Source organism: Melospiza melodia, chromosome 2, assembly GCF_035770615.1.
Source record: "Melospiza melodia melodia isolate bMelMel2 chromosome 2, bMelMel2.pri, whole genome shotgun sequence".
Classification (NCBI taxonomy): Eukaryota; Metazoa; Chordata; class Aves; order Passeriformes; family Passerellidae; genus Melospiza; species Melospiza melodia.
In genome coordinates, this window is record NC_086195.1 from 70,717,006 (window position 1) to 70,739,859 (window position 22,854).

Below are 22,854 nucleotides of genomic sequence, written 5' to 3' on the forward strand. Positions count from 1 at the left end.
AGAGGTTGTTCCCTGAGAGAACATGGTTAGGGACACTTACAATCCAGAGTCCAAACTCATAACAGCTTCACCCCACATCTCTCAAAGGCTTTGTTTCTCTTTGGTCTGTGGGAGACTGATGGAGCTGAATTAAGTGGTGTTAGTAAGTGAAATATTGGCTGTCAGTAAGTGACTGTATAGAGTCTTTGCTTTTAAGTAGTGCTGTTCTCTTTGTTTAGTTGTTGTTTGTTTTTTTTTTTTCCTTCTCTTTTTAGTAATTGTGCCTGAGTATTTTTTTAGTTAGGAAAAAATATAGCCTTGAGACACCATACTTGCACTGTCTTTATTTTTGCTCCAGTACAAATGGATTGCTTTAGTGAAAATGGGCTTCACATCTAAATAGAATTGTCTCTCCCCGTATGAAGTGGCTGGCAGGAATGCCTGTTTTGTAATTAAAGCTGCCTGTGTTTGCACAAACTGAATGTCTCCATATGCAAGTCTTATGAGACTCGCTTAAAAAAAAAAAGTTGCTTAGCATCTATACCTGCAGAAGAATCCCCAAACAGTCTTTCATAAACCTTGTAATTACACTTTCTGAGAACTATTTGGGTTGATATCTTGAAGCTTCAATGAAAAAGTCCTTCCTCTGAATTTGCTGTATTTTCTTCCATCTATACTTTGTTTTTACATTAATGAAAGCTAAATGAAATGGGAAAGTGTCATCTTGTGTTTTCAAAGCTGGAGAAGTCAGATTTCTAGAAATTCACAGAAGTGAGGAGAAGAAAATGATTTAACAGGGAAATTGCATGAAGCTGGGCAAAGGCTGGAATACTGGCTTTGAGTTGTCTCAGCTTCCATTTCCCAAGATTCTGTTGATTTCACAAGGGTAAAGTGCTGTTCATCGCATGCATTAGAGCAAAGTCCTCTGTTCCTGTACGTTTTAGACATTTGTTTGCTGATAGTGCACAGTAGATAAATGTGCTCAGTCATTTGTATGAAGTCTTTGTAGTGCATCAGAGATAAGCTCATCAGGTAACATTTTCACCTAATCTGAATAAGGTAAAAATTGTTTGTTTGCTACTTTGTAGTAGCAATTCTAGAACTCATTCTTCTAACCTTTTGCCTATGGGATGGCAAGAGTCAGTCGTGCCATTTACCTCTCTCTTAGTCTGATTGTCTGTTCTCCACCTAATTTAAGACAGGCTCCATCCCTCACTTTCCAACCTGACTTCTGTCCTACCCTTTTCCCTTTCAAACACAGGTCTTCCCTGCCCAGCTACTTCTGCTGCCCTTCCTTCCCAGCACCACCCCCTTCCTCCCCTGTATCTGCTGCCCTTCCTTCCTGCTGCTAAAGGGCACAGCCTGAGCCCTGGCCCGAGCTGACTCTTGGCTTAGCCTGGCTCTGACTGCAGACACCTCTCCCACGCAGATCTGCTGGCATGGAGGAGAGGAGCAGCAGGCCTGGGGCACTGTGGCTGCCAGCGGGGCTGTCTCACATGTCCTCTGCACTGAGGGCTGCTTCAGCCAGCCCTTCAGAACAGATGTAACCAGTCTGCTGCCCCAGTACAGATTTTAATGATCCTCAGCACTTGACCTGTTTTATTGATTTTTTTCTTTCTTAATTTCTTCTCATGCTCATTTTCTTACTTTTGATTCTCATTTTGGTTTCACTTCTAATACTTCCTAATACTTGTGCCATATCTGCTTCTTCCTGTGCCTAAAATAATCTTCAGGTTTTTAGATGCCAGTTGCTTCTTTCTCTATCAGAAGGGATTTTTTTTCTACTTAAGATTCCAGTTCTGTTGTCTTCCTGAGCCCTGTTTGACCCATCAATAACTGTATTCTGTATCTTCATCTCCATTCTTTATTCTGTAACCTCTCTAGGATAGGATAGCATTGGATATCATACTGTCAGAGACACAAATGCTATCAGCTACTGTATAAATATAAAGTGCTTTTCCTTCCTCTGCAATGTCAGTGGGAGGGACAGTGGTACGAGTACAGCATGGGTCAGGGAGCTGCAGTGCAGGCAGCGTGTGGCAGCTGGCAGGTCACTTCACAGGGAAATCCCTGTTTGGCTGGAGACAACAACTGCAAGAACAACTCTTACTGTGCTGATGAATTATTCTGAAAATGTTATAGGTGGGACAGAATCACCAGCCACAGATCAAGCTGCAGTGTGAGTCTCACATCACTTTCCTGGCTGTGTGCACATTGCTGTGGGATTGGGCCAGAGGTTGTTTTGTTCCCAAGGATGGATGGTGCACTTTGGCTGTGCTGCTGCTGCTTCACGTTTGCTTTGCACACAGCTTCCCTTGGGAGAGCTGTTTGAGCTGGTCCTGAGCAAAGGTGGGGAGCCAGCTAACACTAAAGGGTGTTTAGCTCTCTTATCTGCCAGCATAGATAGAGTTGTCATTATCATCTTTGTGAGGGGTGCAAGAGGGCTGCACTGCCCAGACTGTGTTCTAAAATACTCAGGAATTGCTGGATATATTAAAATGTGATTTCTCCTTGTTTGTGCTGCAAACCATTGTGTGTTCAGAAGTAGGATGGGGAGATTAGGGAGGATGATGGTGTTAGTGTGGAACATGCTTCTGGATGCCAGCTTGGATCTCTGGGTTAGGCTGTCAGTAATCTATCTTCTGTCCAGTCCAGTACCTAGAGTTGCTGTGATGGTGGTATGTGATTGCCTTCTTTTGGGTATCTGTTCCTCTTAGTACTGTGCAGTGTCCTGTGTCTCTGCTATGTTATGAATGAGATGTAGGTCACTGTCTTCTTGCCTTTGGATTCTTCTGGAAGCTGGGTTAAATATGACTAAAATTAGCCTAGATGTTACTAAAGTAAGAATCTGTGACTTTTTCATTCCAGGCTGTGATCGTTCCACTCTGTTCAGGTGGCTTTCGGGCCACACTATAAAAATTCTTTCATAAATTGAAAATAAACAAAAGGAATCTTTTGCTCAGATATGCTGGGAGTTTAAAAAAATCATATAATGAATTAGGGTGAACTGAAACACTTATGCTCGAAGATGGAAGGGGTAAGCAGGAACCTGCATCACGGTAATATCGGAAATTGGGGAAAGCCTCAGCCTTGACTGACTGAGCAAAGATCTTGGTAAAGACACTACAAATACTCAGAACTAGCAGGGACTGTGTATCAAGGAATAAATCTGTTCTCTTAAGTTCAAACAGTTTACAGTAGAGTACAAGAATTTCAGGGTAAGGGGACAATCCTTTAAAATTATGCTGACTTAGGCATTTTAAAGGGAATGAAATACGGTCTCCAACTCATTTCAGTAGAAGGAAAACAAATAGTAAAGATAAGTTGTCATGGAGTGAGAGTGATTTCAGGCTTGAAGGTAATTTAGATGTCATTAAAGAATATGTGAGTACTGTTTTTAGTTGGTCAGGTGATATGGAAAATTTAATAAAATCCAAATCAAAACAACTTAAACCACTGATGGTGATCCTTATATAGCATCTCACATGAGACAGGCAACTCAGAGAGCAGGAGGCACATTGTTCTTCCTCAGAGTATTGCAGGAACTGAGTTATGAAATTAAACAATATGGGGAGCCAGGTTTTGTAATCTGTGAAATCAGGAAGGGATGAGCTAACTAAGGAAAAACAAATCTGAGTGTTTCAGAGGACACATGAGAAATAAGTTGCTTATTTGAACAAGTGTCTTTCAAAACCCAAGTGTTACCTGAGGGCATTTTGAGATTCAGTTACTCCAAAGCATTTAAAAATAATTTTTATAAAACAATGGAGTAATGTTGTTGTAAAATCTGTAAAACGTTGCAAATGGTTCTACAAGAACATATAAATAATTGTATATGATTTTGAAAGAAATCTGACATGTATTTGTAGCTCTGCCCACCATTTGAGTAATCTGGGGTTTTTTTCTTAACTGTTTTAAATACTGGAGATTGCTTTTATCGTGTGACTTACTTCATAAATTTTTCCTTGGGTTTTTAATGACTTGCACCATATGGATTATATAAACCATGTGCATGGTTGTATTGGTAATCTCCAAATTTGCATTTTAAAGTTGCCTCAACATGTCAGATAGTTGTGCTTATAAATGCTATTGACCTCTGCTTTCCTAAGGATTTGGCTAAGTGTCCGCATATTTCTATAGGGTTTTTAAAATTCTTTTTTTTTTTCTTTAATAAAATTTTGTTATGGTGCGGTTGATTTCAGCTGGATGTGAAGTGAAGGAATGAGAGATGGTAGTGCTTGTTTCCATTTCCCATCAGTCACTGTAGTATGTGTTGTCTGATTCCACCAAACTTTGATGGAGGGGTAGTCCTTGAAGTCATGCACTCTGTACAAACTTAGGACATGGGTAGGGAGGGAGATGGAGGAGGGAGAGACAGAAATGTTGTACACAGGGCAACAGAATTGGCAGAAAGCCTGTGGTGGTTTTAGCCTGCTGTGTAACCTGTCCAGCTGTACATTGGTCAGCCAATTAATTGCATTAATTAAGTCAAACTATCCTCTGTGTGCAGTGCCTCTTGTGGAATGCATAGTTCAGGGACACAGGTGAGGATTAAGGATGCTGGAGGTGAAGCTGAGGTTATTGTGGTTGGATGATGAATGCTTGTAGGCGTTACATGACACATTGTGAAAATAATCAGGCTTGGCTGGTGCCTCAAATCATGCTTGGGTTTGTCTCATGTTCCTTTTCTGCTGGAACACCAATAGCCTAGCTCTAATCTTGCATTAGACTGTGTAGCTGTGGTTTAGGGATGGTGTTGGAATTGTGTATATTCTTTCCATGGTTAGGACACAGTAAATAAATTCTGATTTTTTTTTAGATCTAGGGGGCTTAGCATTTTCATATAAAGACTAAATTAAAAAAGAAAAAGGACTTGAGTAATGATATTCCACAAACTGAGGTATCATGAAACTGGTGGACTGAAATTTTATAATTACATTTTTTATGTTGGAGAGTCAAAATGCATTTGTGTGAATTCTACAGTTAATGCCAGAAAATATTTTTCCTATCTATTTCTTTATTAATTCTGACCATTTTTTTTTCAATGCATCTTTGTGGAGATTATTATTTTGCCAAGGAAGTACCCACTGGATGTCCTAATGCCCTCTCCTTCCATTCTTTCTGCTATTGGCATCCACTGCTAAGCCTTGACCAGTACATTTATTGTAAGAATTTGGTTTTCATCACAATGTCCTCCCAGCTCACTTGAGCAAAGTGTATCCCAGTGGGAGCCATGAGCTGCAGCATTCTGACATCAGATTTCATAACCTTTCTGCACTTTAATAATACTTTTCTGAAATGTGTGGCATTGATAGGGACAGCAAAATGGTATCCTCAAATATCTGGTATTTTTTCCCTGTAATCACATCACTGGCAGTAGAAGACTAGAAGAACTCTATAGACTGCTCCTGCCTGCTTTCAGTCCTACACAATATTTAGCTTCATTGCTGCCTGTAAAGCAATTAGAAAATTTAAGCCTTTATAAACTTTTTTTTTGTGTGTGTGCATGAAGCTCTATTGCTCTCACACATATTTCTCTTTCAATTAGTGTGAGCAATTTTCTTTGGAATGGTTTGTGTGTTATTGTTTCTGATTCTTTTCTGTTTTTCATTTGGGAGTAGCACAGTGAAGGGAAGGAAACCAGAAACTTATATTAATCTAAAACTTCCTGGAGACATTACAGAAATAAATTTTTGAATTTGATTTGACATTAATTTGTAAGATACCAATCTTTCTGTGTTGCACTTCTTACACTTTGGTCTGAGGGAGCAAGACTTCATGCTTTGGTGTAAAGGCTGTGTTCTTAAAACAAAAAATTGTTATTTTGTTCCAATGTTCATGTCCTTCCTACAGTATGCTAGAAATAGCTGAGTGGGTAGCAACTAGTTATCTGGCATTTAGACTACGTTAAGACTTTCCTTCAGCAGGAAAATTATCTGGATTGCTTTATTGCCTAATCCATTATGCTCAAAGCAGTCTTGATACTTGATTAAGTAATGTGTAAATCTGTTTTCAGAGGTCTGTTCATGCGTGGATTTCTTCTTAATCCTTAGTTCAAGCTTCATTTTGGAAACAAGATTTTGGCAGAACTTTCCCATGGTTAGTTTTAGTGGAATCTTCAGCCCATCTCTGATTCTAAAACATCCACTTGCTATTCAGTGGACAGTGTTTGGGAGGAATATCTCCCTCTCACAACCAAGCCTTTGAGATGTGCTGGCAGTATGGATTTGACAGGATGTCTTTCTTTCTTCTCATCAGCACTAGCAATTTGAAGCTTGCTCTGTTTCTCCAAGCATTGACCAAAAACTCCATCCACTTGTGAGACTCCCAGGGAGATCAGTGCAGCTAAAGATAATTGTTGTATTGCATTAGAGATCAGTCTTGCAGACAATAATCCTAGTAGAATGAAAAATTGTCTCATGGTGCACTCAAAGTATACTTTCATGGAGTCATAAGAGCACGTAGGCTGAAGGGACCTTGGGAGGCCCTGAGGTTGCTTGAGGACTTTTCTAGTTAAGTTTCAAGGGTCTCCAGGGGTGGAGAGTCCACAATAACTTTCAGCAACCTCCTCCAATATTCAGCCACCCTCAAATGAAAACTTCTTTTCTTTAGGTCTAACCAGAGTTTCCCATACTTGAGCTTGTCTATTGCCTCTTGTCTAGCCCTGGGTGTCTCTGAGACAAGCCTGGTTTGCTACATCTTCCTGTTAGCTAATTGCAGAATTTCTGTAGACAAAAAGAAGTTTGAAGACCTTTAGTGTTTGAGTCACTAAATAAGCTATTCTTTATAATACCTGGGACATACATTGAACTGAACAAAAATAATGTTTATTCTTTAGATTGAGCCTGTTTTCTGCTACAGGTGGTTTTTTAGGTAATATACCAATTCTGTGAAATATGTCAGGAATGTGTTGTTCTCCCAGCAGATCATGAACATTTCTTGAGGACTTGCAGTTTTTTAATTGAAGTAGAAAACCTTTAAAAATACATCACCACTTCACAGGCACTGTGTAAGACGTGTATTTGGATTACTTTAGTGATATTCTGACCACAATTATGTGATTGTCTGTTGTCTCAAAGATAGAACTCTGTAGATATGTCAACATCTTAAAAGTTTTGATACCTGGCAGACAATGTTTCTGACAATGATGGCCAATGTTAACAAGGTAATAAAATTCCTCCTATACTTCCCATTTCATATTGCTTGATGTATTTCCTGGTATAAATATTGTAACGGCTGGACCAAGTTCAAAGCAAATCTTTGTGGTATTGTCCATAAAGTTTAATAGGCTTTGTTTTACTACTTAAGTGGGTATGCCTCATTTTCTGTTTTTCTATTTCTTTACCATGTGCAAAAAGTGCCTAACTGAATTAAAGTCTGTCCTCCATTTTTTTTCTTCCCTTCTCTCTCAGGTTGCAGCTATTCTCAGGAAACGAAAGCTTGATTATTATTTGTACAAACTGCTACCTGAGATCTTGCAGTCAACTTCCTTTCTGACAGCAAATGGGACCTTGTATATTGCTTGCTTTTGCATTCTAAGGTTGGTATACTCTCCTAAAAATGAAATGTAATAAAGCTATTTTTGGGCAACTTTTCAATTTGTATAATAATTTTTGTCTTTTTCTAATTGACTTGTTTGTAGTGCTTTGAAATAAGAAAAGCTTCAACAATCATCTTGATTTCTGATTTTACCATTTGAATATGAAACTTTGCTTTTTAAAAATTACTTTCTTCTCATTTTTATAATTTTCTAAATGAGTAAACAAGTAAAGGTATCCACTTTGCTTCTTTTTCTCTGTTTTACAGATTCAAAATACATTGTTGCAGGAAATTCAGATAATTTCTAGAGGGGAGTTAAAAAGGCCTAATCTGTCTTTTGTAGAAATAATTGATGTAATTTGATATTGGTTTCTATTTTCCTCATGCAGAGGCTGTGGTAACTTTTAATTATACTGAACTTTATCCAGTTATCCAAGTTTGTACTTTTCCTTATGATCATAAGTGAAGGAAATCCCAGCACAGCCTCTGGGATTCTGTAAGATACAGACTTGCTCTGAAAAATGAGCGTAAAAGGCATCTCTGTATTCTGTTTCCAGCATATATTTCAAGTAACTATCAGGATAGTTAATAATTAAAAGTTGCATTTTATTAATATGATTATGCATTTATTTTAAGAGATGTTACACACAGACATGTAAAGCCTAGAGGAGCTATGAATGTTTGAAAGTTAACTCACAGCACACTCACCAGCCCCTCTAAAAGATAAACCCCTTATGCCCTAGTTCTGAATCTGTTTAGAGGCCTCTCAACTTTCCTTCAAAGGTGGAGGAGAAGGCAGAGAAGAAGAGGAGTTGGCTGAGAAGCCATGGAATACTTTTCAAGTAAATAATTCTCAAAGGTCAAAGTGAATCTATAAGTAATGAGCTCTAAAGAATATGATGTTTTCTAGCAGTCTAGGTTGTATTAATATTGATTCATCTTTATTCCTCTGAACTACAGAGTGCTGTTCCTTATTCTGCCATGAATTTGCCTGTCAATCTGCAGTGCTTTATTTCAATGCTGTAGTAAAATGTTATTCTGCTGCTATGGTTTTATTTCAGCAGTTCCTCTTACAGAGGATGTTAGCCATCTAACAGATCCATGACCGTGCCTGTGCTGGTCAGTGAAGTAGGTAAGAGATTAGTGTCCTGCTCTGGCATGGCTTCACTTTCACCTATGTGGGCATAGCAGTTCAAGCTGTTCTGACCTCCAGAACAGCGTGGCCAGATGCAGACTGGGTAATGGAAATGCTGCCTAGCCCACCTGCCCTCCAAGTCTCCTTGAAGCATTGTTTGGGTGAACTAGGTGAGAACCATGTAAAGGACAATTCCAGTGATTATCACATTCCAAAAATGGGACAAGGAACACATGTAAGTGCTTACCCTGCCATTTATACAGCTGTGCTGCACAGTAACCAACCAGCATCTTGGGAGGTGTATGTGCTTTTTCTCTTGCAAAGGGATGCCCCTGAGGAGCAAACAGCTGCAGCAGAATCCTTGTTGGCAGAGTCTCTGCACACTGCCCACCACCTGCAATTGCAGGACTTGCCACTAAGAAGTTGTTGGCTAGAGTGCTGATTGAAACTGGTGAACTGAAATCACTAATAGAGGCAAACAAGTATTTAAGGCAGCCATGGTAATGGTGCCTGTTGAAGTACATGAATGTCCAGATATAATGAGAATTTTGGAGCTTTTCTGTTCAAAATGAAATTCAGAGCCTCAGCAATTAAGTGATTAGGATATGTAAGAACTATTAAATGACATTTCAGAAAACAGTGGATAACATGATTGTTATCCATGTTATGTATCAGAGAAGAAATACTTTCCAAACTTGTATCCTTTGAAGAATGAGTACATACCTGGTGGTGATCTATGTGGTGCATTTTCCATGTATTCCCAGGTGCCTGTGACAAGAATGCTTTCTAGGACTCTTCAAGAAGAAAGGTCCTCTGTCTTCCAGGAATTAGTAAATGATTAGCAAGTAGTTAATATATGTGAAACAAAATAAGGCATAAATAATTGGTTTCCATAGTAAGTTGCCAGTGAAGTTCCTGTTATGTCCTTTGTTTTGGAATACCTAAGGAATCTGGAAGAGGGGCTGAATACTAGTATGAGAGATTGCATGGGATTATTTAGGGTACAGAAATCTAAAACTGAGTCTCCCATTTCAGAAAAATCTTGATTAAAATCACTTATAAAATTTGATAGAGAAAAGTGCAAAGTAAAAAAGCAGCTCTGTCCTTACTCAGGGACAGGCTTTAAACTAGCTGCTATTTGTCAGGAAGGTGTTTGAGGATCATTACGGGTTGGTTCTTTGAACAAGTCACTTCAGCACTTGAATATGGTCAAGGAGCTGTGTGAGTGGTGTTTGGAGAAAAAATGGGACTGCACCAGGAGGCTGAATGAGTACATGACACCTTTACAAACTGAGCTCTGCATACCTTTTTAAGAGTTTCTTCTAAGTTCATAATGTTGAAAAGTCATTCACTTGAAATGTACTTAATATCTTGTATTTAATATACTTGTCTTGCAGCTTGAGTCATATAAGCTTGCTTCTCTCACCTGCTCTTGGGTGGTTGATGGAGGATGGAAATGTGAGACTTCAGTCCTTAATTTTTAACCAATTTGGTCTTTTTTAATGTTTATGTTTTCTTAATGTTTTGATTGAGGTTGTATTATTCTTTGAACTTATTGCTGTACTTCCTTCAGTAGCCCCTGAGAGCAAGAGTCATGGTATGTGATTATCTAGGCCAGAAACATTTGAAACCATCAAAGAAGTACCAGCACCTCTGTTTCTGCTAACTGGCCTGAGTATTTCTGGAATTGATATGCAACCATGAAAAGAGATTGTTTGAGGCTGTGAAGATCTAGGTGCTCTCCATCTGGTTCCAGATAGTGATGAGAGATTGGATGTGATAGATTTGTACTATAGGATATATGCTGCAGTTTTTCTATCTGTTTTTGCTTGAAAGGTGTATTCTAGCAGCAGCAGTAACTCGTAAGCAGCATTGTCCAGCAAACCCCACGCAGTGGATGGCTCTTGCCCTCCTGGAGTTCTAGACCAAAGCAATGGAGTAAGGATTTATAGCTGGACATGTTAACTCATGTTAACTCATGTAGTTTCTTCCTTTCTGCTAGGAAAAGCTACCAAAATTGAAATGGATGAAAATTCTCAAGGATGTAAACTTTAGGCAAGAATGTGGAATTTAAATTATTCCAGGCATTGTTTAATACTCTTAGAATTTTACAGGTGGGTAAAATGTCAAAAATGTCTAAATCCAATGTCAGCAATAATTTAGGCAGTGGGTAGATGTTCTTGTTTTAGAAGAGATTGCCAAGCTAACTTGACTGACTTTCTTTTAGCTCCTGGTTTTTTTGTGTGATGAATTAGGGTCTGTGTACAGACTGCTCTGTTGGCAGAGCAGTGAGGGTGATGATCTCTGTGAAGGATGTGTGACCTTCCAGCTGGGGGTTGTAATCTCTTCCACTGGTGAGATCCAGCAGACTACATCTGTCTGGACTTCAGATGGAAGTGCTGGGTTCCCGTGTTGACAGGCATTGCATCTGTTAAATGAAAGGTGTGATTTTTAGGTTTATGGTTCAATTACATGTAAAACCTCGCAAAGACATGGTTCTGTTAGTCTGTCAACTACAGTAATTAATTTTGTCCATATACAACTTGTAGATTGAGGAATTAGGTGCATGACCTGAAAGAACTCCTCATTCTTACTCCAATTTCTATCCACAGAACATGTGAAAATAACCATGCAAGTAATAACAAAACCTAATTTCATTTACTTCAGGAGAAGTTTAAATGTTTCAGTTAGTGACTGTGCATTTTTATTTCCACTGGACTTTATTATGTAAAATGTGTCACTGTTGTTACCGAAATCTTGTCAAACCAAACATGCAAGGATTTGTAAAAGGATTCTAAACGATGCCAAAGGAACAAATTACTGTTTCTTTCCCACAGAAAAGGCATTTGTTCTGTTATTTAACAGGTGTGTCTGGTAAGATGTGTTCATACTTATTAAGATGCTTAAAATTACTTCCCTGAAACTTCATACAGTAATTACTTTCTGAGAGAGTCCTAATAATGAACTTTAGCTCCTGCAGCATTTGGCATTGTCATCCTGAGAAATTATCCTTTTGCAGCCGTGGGAATGAGCAGTGTGTGTAATTGCCATTACATCACTTGCTGCTGATACACTGGCTCTCTTTTCACTTAGGAACGTAAGCTGGCATTGCTTGCTGGTAATGTTATTTTTGCAGAAGTATGAGATGAGGCTGCTCATGCCTTTGACAGCAAGACTGAAAGTGAGCTAATCAGATGGTGTTGATTAATTATCTTGGTTCTCTCTTCTGTCTTGTCAATGTGAAATTTTGTCTAAGAAGGTGTCCTCTTCTACCGTGTTTTTGCCATTTTGCTTATTTTTTTTGCTGTGTTTTTAGAAGGGTAGATTCTACTAGAGCTTTGTTTTCTCACTGATAGTGCTTGTCAGCTGAGCAGCATTGGTATAATGGAAGTATATTTATTATCATGGTACCAAATGTCACAACTCTGACTCGTTTGCCCATGATTGGCCTGAATAAGTTTGAAGTTGCAGGTCTCCTCAGCAGACCAAACATGGTGGGCGACATTGTGTCTGGCATGCAGTTTGGCTTTCTTCCTTTAATAATGACCCATTTATAGAAAGATTTTCTTAGATATTGCCATTTGTGTAATGAATTTTTTTTAATTCTTATTGTTGAAGGAATTTTGGTAGTTCAAATTGTGTGAACTCCAAAAGAAATCCAGATCTATCTGCCAAAAATGAGAGCTTAGCCAGCTTAATGGGACTGGGAATTCACTGTTGCTTCCACTTGTAATGTAGAGACTGATTCCTTGGCTTACTGTAAATGTGTACTTTCCTGTTTTTAGCATCAGTGAATCATCTGTTTGGAGTGTGACATGTATTATAATTATTTGATTTGATTTCTGTCTCACCTGACTGCATCACTTGTTCCACAAGGCAGGTCTTCCTGAACATCCTACTTGTATTTGGACAAGTAGCAAAGAGATGAATTGCTATAAGGTCTTTTAGAAGATTTTTTTGTAATTAGTATCTGCAACTTTTCAAAAATATGTGTTGGAAGACACTGACTTCCTGGAAGAAAAATAGCCACTTAAATGAAATGAATACATTAATGAAGTGTTTCAGGTATTTATGAAGCACTTTGGCAACTCCTCTGAGAATTCTCAAATTGTATAAATATAATGATTAGTGTTCATTACTAAGTACAGATTAATGTAAGAAGACAAAGTTAATAAATCATTGATAATTTTGCAATACAGATAAAATACAGTGTGGTGCATGAATATTCCATTTGCATGTAATATGTGTCCAAATTACTTTTTCAGGAAGATACTTGGAAAATTCTACTTTTGGTCTCCTGGCTTTGGTGCAGCTTTACCTGCTTCTTACATGGCTATTCTCATTGAAAGAAAAAGCAGGTAGGATTTGTGTTTATGGATTTTCAGCTTAATATAATAATACTTCTTGCTTTGGTCATTTGATGATTGACATTTGACAGTTCAGTGTGCTTATTTCAGAGTGCTGGAAATACAGTTAATCTGAAATAGTGTCTTTTTGCAACCTTAAATTTAAATCTAGAAAACTGCAGTGAAAAAACACTTTACGAACATTCAGTTTCCTGTTTGTGGTTTGTTTTGTTTAATGTGCAATTGCATTGCTCAGAATTGCCTGATAAAGCTTGGTTGCTTAGGGCTCCGTTGCTTAGGGCTCCCTAATGAAACTTTTGTTTTGTTCTTGTTTGTTTTTTAAAATATAATTTGAGCAATGTTTGTAATTAGTCACAAAGAAGGAGAATGCTGATGACTTGAGTTAACAACTTGGCATTGGTTAAGATGGAGGAATTACAAGATGTTGTGGAGAAAATTGTGGGTGAGTTGAAAGAATTCAGATTGGATGAAATGTAGTGGTACAGAAAGCAAAGCCTTTCACTTAAGGCAAGGTGCTGAAGTTCATCTGTCAGAGGTAAGTTCATTATGAAAGTATTAAGAGGGGGAAGAAAACTCCAAGGATAGTCCAAAGCTGCCATTTGTAATGTGCCCAGGAAGATGGCAGATGAAATCCTGGCTTGTAAGGTTTTATTGTTGGAAATTCAATTTATGTTGGTAGCTTGTATAAATAGTGTCAGTTACAGTACTTTTTTAATTTACTGTGGAGTAAGGTGCTTTAGGCATCTGGTTAGTAAGTTTAATTTAAGGAAGAAAAGGTAAAAGAAGGGTAAAGTAAAGGATTATTCTTTTAAAAAAGATAGTGAAGGAGGTAGTACACGTGGTGTGTATGCACTTTAGATTGCTGTGGATGTCTGAAACTTCCTTAAGCAGTCATTTAAAAATAATGGCAAATATGTATCATTATGTTGTTGACTCACGGTCAGGCCCCGTTCCTGAACTTCAGCTGTGGAGTAAGCAAATCCTATGCCAAGTTTTCTGTATGTCAAAGTTCTATCCTTTTAAAAGAATGCGTTAGAGCCATTGTTTTTGAAGATTTAGGACATGTAAGAGTTTCTGGAAGTATGGGAGCACTTCTAAATCGCTTTGTTTAATGTAATTATAGAGAAAATAATTGTAATTAAGTTACCAAATAATCATAATCAAGTTACCAAATAAGTTAATTATCTTTTTCATGTCCTCTCTAGCTCACTGATTTTCATCTTGTAGTAATTACTGTTAAGGGTTTGGATACATGTTAGTAAAACTTTATCTAGTTACTTAGACTCCAGCACTGCTGTTGGCATCAGAGTATCATTTTGGGGTGAGAGCAAATGTATTTTTTCCCTTTTATCAGTGGTAACACGCGCTTAACGTTTCCTTACAGACTTGTTACAATGTGAGGCTTTTCTGTGCCTGACTTCTAATATTTCTAGGTAACATTAAAGAGGAAGAAATCAGGCTGGTTGTCAGTCTGTGACCTTCTTGTACCTTTCAAAATATTTGTGAGTGGAGAGTTGAAACTGCTTATGAGGCCAAACTGTACAAGGTTTTCGAATAACAGCAAAACAACTATGAGAAAGTTGCAAAGCCATGCTCTTTTAGAGTAACAGAAAGAGTAGGCAAACAAATTTTATATAAAATGGGTTTTTCTAGACTTGTTCGTGGCAATGTGTGGAAGCTGTGACATGTGAACAGGATTCTGTTTAGCATCTGAAATTTGAAAGAAATAGAAGTTGAAATAGATGTATGTGGAAATGACAAAAGTATATTGGTACAGCATGTATGCAATGAATGATGCTAGAATACTTAATTTCTGTAGGGTTATTCCCCTTTCTGTCAGAATCCATGATGTGTGACCTAAGATATTTTGTCTAAAAATTCACATTATGTTGGATCAGTTAAAGGAAAGAAGGAACTCTTGGTATTGCAGTATAACACATATATGAAAATGTGGAATCATTGTTCGTAATGAAAGGAATTGTTAAAGGATGTCAAGAGGTATTTGAAAATTAGGGGTTTTTTTAAATACAAAGTTGTTTGGTATGTTCTCAGATGGCAACTATGTATAATGTGCAAAATGCTGCTGCTGACAGTGAAATATGACTTTCTGATTTCACATCTGTTTGCCTGTTAGCTTCTGTTACAGGCAAAATCAAATTTTAATAGACTCGCATTCCCTTAGGAAACTGATATTTCACATGGAGACACAGGGGCATTTTCAGTTATCTGCTGAACAGCTTAGAACAAATTGTAGTGAAAAATCAGGAAAGTGGGAAAAGTCCTGATTTGAGTTCATAAACCTATCTCTAGCCCTTCAAATTGCTGCTAGCAGCTGGCAGCAACATTGAACTTAATCACTTAATCTCTTCCCAAGTGGATACCCTATTTTAAGTACCTCACTGGCATTGCTTGTGCAGTGTCCTTGTCAGTCCTGAACTTGGGAACAGCAGGCTTATAAATCAGATTTTCTTCCAAGTGTTGCTGTTCATGTGTACCAGCCTTGTAGTATGTAATTCATATGAAAGATTGGGAAAAAGAGATTGATAGCTTGGCTAGGCACATTATAATCGTGAGCAGGAACATGGTTTCTAATGTGTGACAGAATTAGTTTGATTGTAGATTTTATCTGTGTTATGTCTAATTACATATTTTCAGGACACTCTCAATGAGGAGGGGAGGTGACATTGCATAGAAGCTTCAAACAGCCCCAGGAAATGCTCTGCACTATATTATGCTCCTGCAGGTCTATAAAAATATAAATGGCACATTAATATGTCCATGTGTGTTCTATGTGATGACCATAAAATATAGTTTTGCTGTCTATGAGAACTAGTTTATCAGGATCTGTGGAAAGGGCCAAGGAACAAAATCACTTCTTAACTTTTTTTTGTGTATGTATCCATAAATGTTCTGTGAGATTACTGAAAGAGAACTGGTCACATTAATATGATTTATTAATGTTTTGATAAAAATTATTTCTTAGATAAGAGTTGGATTTGGATACGTAAACATGGATATTATGAATCTGCATTGCAAACATTGCAAACACATTCTATGCCTTTCGTCCCTTACTCCACTAGGAGGAACTCAGAATTTTCCACTTTTTCTAGTGCTCTCAAGCTTTGTGTGTTGCCTTCTAGGGTTAGGAGGAAGAATTTTTACTGGCTCTAATTTGTTTTAATTGTCAATATTTTAGTCATTCTTTATGTTTATATTGTCATAATATGGATATATAATAATAAGCAAGCAAGCTTCTGATAGGTGCAGTTGCATGATTATACTTAAAAGAATATAATGTTCTTTGCAGATTCACCTATTTTACATCTTCTATTAAAGAAAAGTCTGCAATTGTTTCATCATAGAATTCAGTTTTGTAGTATTAGACATTAAAGGCTGTGTTAATGTCTCCTCAAAAATAGAGATGATTCAGTTCCTTTAATTTCATTGAGTTTCCTTAGGAAATTATTGCATTCATTTTATTAACTTTTGTATGGAGTTGTTTAACCATACAATCCTTGTTGGCTCCTACAGGAGGTGTTTCCAACTGGTGATCTGAAGCAATTTTATTTATGATTTTTAAAAAAGCATATTTTGCTTATGTCTTTTGGTTTCTATTTGTAATTCCAAGTTACAGTCTCCTGTCATTTCTTTCAACATCTATTAAATCATATCGCCAGGAATTGAACATTCAGGAAGGAGGAGATACGTGGCTTGGAGTGAAAGACATGGCACTGCCTCATTCTAGAAGTACTGAAACTGTTAGAAAGCAAGGAAGTAACTGAATATACTTGTTAAAATTGTTGTGAATCAAGCTGTTGAAATGTGATTTGAGACTTGGCTGAAGCCAGCCTGTTACTGGATATCTGATTAGATCAGTTGTACCTTGCTGACTTCTAAAGAACTACCATAGCTTGGCAGAGAGCTTGTACCTAAGTCCTCTGTGACTACTTTCTAGGAAAAAATTGTGTTCTCTAAGTGTTTTGTAAATGTGCTGATATTTCAAAACCATTTTAAGTTGTGTTTTGCTAGTAACTAAATCGCAAACTTCATTTTATTGGACCTTGCTCAAGAAGTCATGTATTAATGAATTTCAAGAACTATAAAGCTTTAAGAGGGGACACAATTCCAGTTTTAATGAAATTAATCGTCTTGTTGCCTGGCTGTTTGGGATTTTTTCTCCCCGCCTTTTGTAGCTAATTAAACTAGAGAAAGTTTAACTACAGCCACCTAAAGTTTCTGTGGCATGTGTGAAGGGACACTTGTGGGGCTGCCCCTGCTCCTCCCTTGGGCTGCGTCAGTGTTTGCATACTGGCTGTTAACATTATAGCGGCGCCTGTCTCGTCGCTGCAGTTATGACTCTGTCACTGATGGTGTTATAAAACCTGAGATTTAGGGCTTTTATAATTTGGTTGTAAAATCGTGCTCTGGGCAAGTATTTGTAATATGTTTTTAGTTGAAAACTTTGGGTGTTTTTAATAAAAAAAAAGTCAGTGTGCTGGACTCTTAGAAAAATATCTAAAGTGCATGCATTTAAAAAGTAAAGCAGTGCAACAGTGTGTGTTATAAAAGAGATCTGTATATAAACACATATATTTAGTGTTCTTGGAAAGAAAGTATTACTATGTATTGCTTGGAAAAGTGACAGAAACATTTGTGTGAGAACAATGTGGAATTTTTATACTGTATGTTGTTTCTGATGAAACATTCAGTGCTCTTAAGAGTATTTGCTTGCCATAACTGCCGTTAGTCTAAACACATTAAAAAGGAGGAATATCACAACATTGTAATCGTTAAAAGTATACACTGTAAAGAAATACATGAATTTTGTAACTTTGTAACATTCAAATACAAATTTGTTGATGTATATTTCTTTATAGTAGTATAGTATATTTAGACTTGAGGTGGTAATTTCCTTTCTCAAAAATGTTTTGTGGTTATTCAGTTTGGTATATTTTAGGGAAACAGATAAGTCACCATTTTGGTGGGGTGAGTAATCAAAACAAGTGAACAAACTTTAAACACAGCAAGTGTTTTTGCAAGCTTTAGTTGTACTTGGTACAGGTAAGAAATTGAGAAAGCAAGCCATATTGAGGAGTGATTTTTTCCACATTCTTTGTATTGTAGTGAGAAAACTCTGGAGTTTGGATCACTGACGTGAGTATTTGTGGTGTAATCTGATAAGGAGACCTAGCAGGGAAACAAATTTTTTGGAATTGTACTCCTCTAGAGTGATTATTGGTGTGGAATATGGAGCCAGGCTGTAGAAGTTACTGGGAAAGGTTTCTGTTTCTAAACCAAAATATGTTAAATTTAATGGTACTTCAGCAACTGCCTTGGTGAAAGCCAGTGTTTGAGGATTTATGTTTTTATAGTAACAATGCATAAATGTTTGAACATGTTTTGCTGCATGCTTGGAGGACTGCTACTGTGCTGTAGTTCTAGAACCATCTCATAAAATGTTTTGGATTGGAAGGGACCTAAAAGCTTGTCTAGTTCCAACACCCCTGCCATGGACAGGGACCCTTCCACAAAAACAGATTGCTTAAAGTTATCAGAAGAAAGGAAAACTGATCATTCAAGGCTGGGAGTGCAGAAATCAATCTGAAAGGTGCTGTGATGGAGACAACATTGTGAATGGCAGGTAGCTCAGGATAGGCAGCTCTTGGGATATTTTTTATGGAAAAACCTGCAATAGGCTAGTATTTTAAACTAGAAGAATTGGTGCTCTCTTTAAGGTATACCCCTGGCAGTGATAACTTTGGTGATATATTCAGAGAGTTTTCTGTTTGTCTTACTATTATTGAATCATGTATTAATTTTAGAAACAGTTTCTGGCATTTTTTAAACTGTTCAGTTAGATCAATACTGATAAAGTCAGTTTTTAGGAACCGTCTTTTCTAAGTGCAGGAGCAGGCAATTGCAGCATGTTGTAAGTCCAGCAAGTGGGCCAGAAGAGCAGTTTGGCTGAACGTTGAACTCCTCGTGGAGCTCAAGAGTAAAGGGAAACTGTGTGATCTCTGGAAGTGAGGTCAGGCATCATAGGAGGAGTACAGAGCTGTGGTTTGCATATGCAGGGAGAAGATTTGAAAGGCCAAAAACTCAATTAGAGCTGAAACTGGTCAGTGCTGTATCTGACAACAGGGAAGGGCTTTTTAAAGTACGTTAATAGCAAGGAAAAGTCTAACGAAAACTCATTGATACTTGTTGAAGGTGATCACCTGACTAATAGAGATGTAGAAGGAGAAGAGACTGTTTTTTGCTTCCATCTTTGATAACATTGATAGGCTGCTCAGCTCTTTGATTTGGAGGACCATGTATATCAGTACAATCCATTTGCAGACACTGAAATTGTAAGGAATCAGCTGGATGTTCACAAGTCCATGGGGATTCATGCCAGAGTTCTGAAGGAGCTATTGGATGTGGCAACAGGACCTCTCTCAGTGTTATTCTATGTACAGGAAGGGTCTGAGGGAAGACCCAATAAGCTATAGACCTGTTGGTCTAACCTCAGTTTCTGGAAACATTCTGAAGATTATTCTGGGTAATATTGAAAAGCTTTTAAAGGAACATCATGATCACCAGGCACAGTTAATGTGAGTTCACAGGGTGCAAGTCCTGTTTAACTTATTTGATGTCCTTCTGTGACCAGGTCACCCATCTAGTGGATGAGGAAAGGGCTGTCATTTAAATTGTAGCCATATTGTGAGGCTGTCTTGTGTGAAGGAAGAGGATGTCCTCTGTGGGTCATAGAAAGATGCTTTGTTGCTGGCATGGTATAAACTGTCTGCTCCATTTGTAAAAGTAGCTGCAGAGTAAAATTTGCTTCATTTATATAAACTGAGGAAACCACTTGGTTTACTGTGTGAGAAAGCTGGTGTTCTTAATTATTCCTACAGTAAGTCTGTCCTTCATTCCTGCCCTTTATTCCTTGTGATTCTGTGTGTGCACATAAGATATGGGTATAATCCTTATACTTCTGGATAAAAGGAGTGGTTGCACTCATCACTTGAACTTTCCTAACTATCTGAATTGTGTGTTTCTATTTCATACTGGTCATTTCTTTCCCACCAGTTGCATGATTCGCCATTCTGTGTCTCATTACTGTCTAGCTAACTGTTGTAAACTAGATTTCATCCACACGAGATAGCAAAAGTTTGGCACGGTAAATTCTTTACTTGTGAACAGAGCAAGAGGATTTTTTGGGAATCAGTGACTACAGTTCCATACATGTGTAGTCAGTCAGTCTGGGTTATAAACAATCCAGGATTCTGAAAAACTTTAGTGTTTCTGTATGAGTATTCAGCAACCAAATTTAACATTTAGGCTGCAGCATTTGGATGCTATAAAAATTTGCTTCAGCTTTCTTGTGTGGTAACTGAAGTCTTGCACAAGTTGAAGAGCAGCAGAGCAGCTACAGCTTTATAGCTGACAATTCATTTTCAAGGATAACACAGGCCGACAGGGAAGAATACTGGAAGATCCCATGTGAAATATAGACCTGTGATTCTGGATACACTACAGAATGCATTGCAGCGTCTGGATGAGTCTGTAGAGACTGAGTTTATTTTCTCTCTGTGTTGTTAGAGTCAGGGCTGAGGTGGATCATGCAGGACTCTTTGGTTGCAATTGCTCAGTGGCCTCCACATCTCTTGAGTTTCAGAAGGATTTACCAGCATAGGTTCAGCACCAGCCATGTGGCTGCTTCATGAATGTAAAGACATCTTGGGCAGCGCCTATTAAGCTCTGGCTTACTCTGTCAGTGCACATGGGGCCAGCCTGGGTGAACAAAGGGCGGTGCTAAGGTCAAGCAGCAAGCTCTGATAGATCCCAGGTGGCTGTGCAGATGCCTTCCTGTGTTTCTGCATGGCTCCAGGACTAACTGAGCCTTGATAATTAAAATTTGATTTTTTAAAATTATTTCAAGAAATACTTTTGGCAAATCTGTTTCTGATATGTTCACTTTGTAGGCTGAAAACTTAAGTAAAAAAGATTTAGTCATCTGCATAGTAGTATAATTTTGTATTCTTTGTTTTTCATCACTAACCGTAAAACACCACACCAAAATTTGTAAAACTTACAGTCCTGTTGAAATGCTGGCAGATAAAATGTTAAAATTTAGACTGCTGCTGAACGTTGGACTATTCTGTGAGTCTGACTTAAATTCAAATGGCACAAACAGTGGATTAATTACTCTGTCCTGTCGGCTCAGCACTAGCATCCAGGACACACTCATTTGGACTTCCTTGGCTTAAGCAAACACTTAATACATCTTCTGTGTCTGAATGCTTGTGTGTAACATGGAGCTCCCAGAGGGGGAATAATAAATACTCTGCTAGTATAGAATAAACTTCAGATGCTGCTTAGGTGAGCTAGCTTGAGTGCTGACATTTACCTGGCAAGATAGTATCCATGCCTAGCATGCCTCTAGTGCAATGGCTGGAGGTCTTGGAGGGAAATTTTTGGTGCTGTGTTCCTCAGGTCTGCTTGTAGGATATTGTTTTTAGGTACTATAGATGAGAGCAGCTTAAGAATTGTTTCCATGCAAACCACTCCTAAAAACTCTCTGTAAAAGAACTGACTTTTCTGGAACCTCATTGTTCCCAAGGAACTAAGGTTATTGTCAGCTCCTGCAGCAGGAAAAGTGTGAAGGTAAAGACTTAGAATGATAATGATTTGCTAATAGTAATCACACAAAGCTTTTCTGTGGCAAAGATTACAGCACTATTCTTAGGTCAAACATCTTACTTCCCCTTCCTGGCCTCTCCCCTCCACATCCCGGGACAGAAAATGGCATGTTTTAATTTCCTTTGGTAAGGAAATAAATTGCCATGTGTTGTAGTGTTTCTTGTAATCTAATGACCTCTATTCCAGATTGAATATTTTTTGATAAAGTGAGTGTATGCCATTAAAACCTTCTTCTATAGACAGTCTGTCTAAGAAGCAGGACCAAACAGTGTCCATGGTATTAAAGGCAAGCCTGGTATTAAGCAGGTCTCATGAGTTTGGGCCAGTATCTGTTATTGCAATCCAGACTTCTCCAGCTTTGGTGAAAGACCGAAACAATATGGACTGTCAGGTAGTACAGCATAATTTGGTCTGCGTGAAGGAATTTATATGGGCTCCATCTTGCTGTTTCAGTGATATGTTTTTCCTTTTAAGCTCTTTGGTGTCTGTTATTCATTCCTTCTGAGCAACGGACTGAGGAACTAGCAAAAGTGTTCCAATATCAACTTTTGGCAGTTTGGATATTTGAGATTAATGCCAGAAAATAGTAGGTTCAAACTGGACTTGGCAATGGTTTATTTTTCTCTTTGGTGGGTGAAATGTCTCATTAACGTCTGTCTGTAGTATCTGGCACAGTTCATCATCCAGTATTGATGTCCTGCCAGACACTGGCTTCTCAGTCAATAGGGATGTGTTGAAATGACACTCAGTCACACTTTGTGTAGTTTGCTTGCCTTTCTAGAGAAGGTTCACATTGATTTCTGATGTTGCTGTTCTTTGGGACCCCTTGTGGGACCCCCATTATGGACGTAGGCACATTCTTAATAGGCACATTCTTCATCTGTCTTCTGAGTGATTAAATTAATAGTTCCTAACTGGATTTAAAGCCTGTTTTTAAAATTACTTAATAGGCTGCCATTAGAGGGTCTAAAGGGAGGGAAGAAAGCAAATGTCACTGTATGTTGACAAGTCTAACTCCATACACTACTTCTCTTGGAAGTGCTGGTCTGCTGTTGCTGAATACAAGGGCATTTAGAAGTTAGTCACACCATGTGAAAAGTTTCAATAGTTACTTGTTGGAGTTAGATTGAGAGTCAAATCAAATAGCTT

At 38.0% G+C, this 22,854-nt stretch overlaps 1 protein-coding gene across 1 annotated transcript in view; it reads left to right on the forward strand.

Annotated features, from left to right (window-relative positions):
* TMEM135 (transmembrane protein 135) overlaps positions 1-22,854 on the forward strand; it is a 154,863-nt gene that overhangs the window by 2,860 nt on the left and 129,149 nt on the right. Inside the window, exons 2-3 of the mRNA XM_063148823.1 lie at positions 7,392-7,519; positions 12,919-13,011. Coding sequence (XP_063004893.1) covers positions 7,392-7,519; positions 12,919-13,011 — 221 coding nt within the window. The remainder of the gene's footprint in view (positions 1-7,391; positions 7,520-12,918; positions 13,012-22,854) is intronic.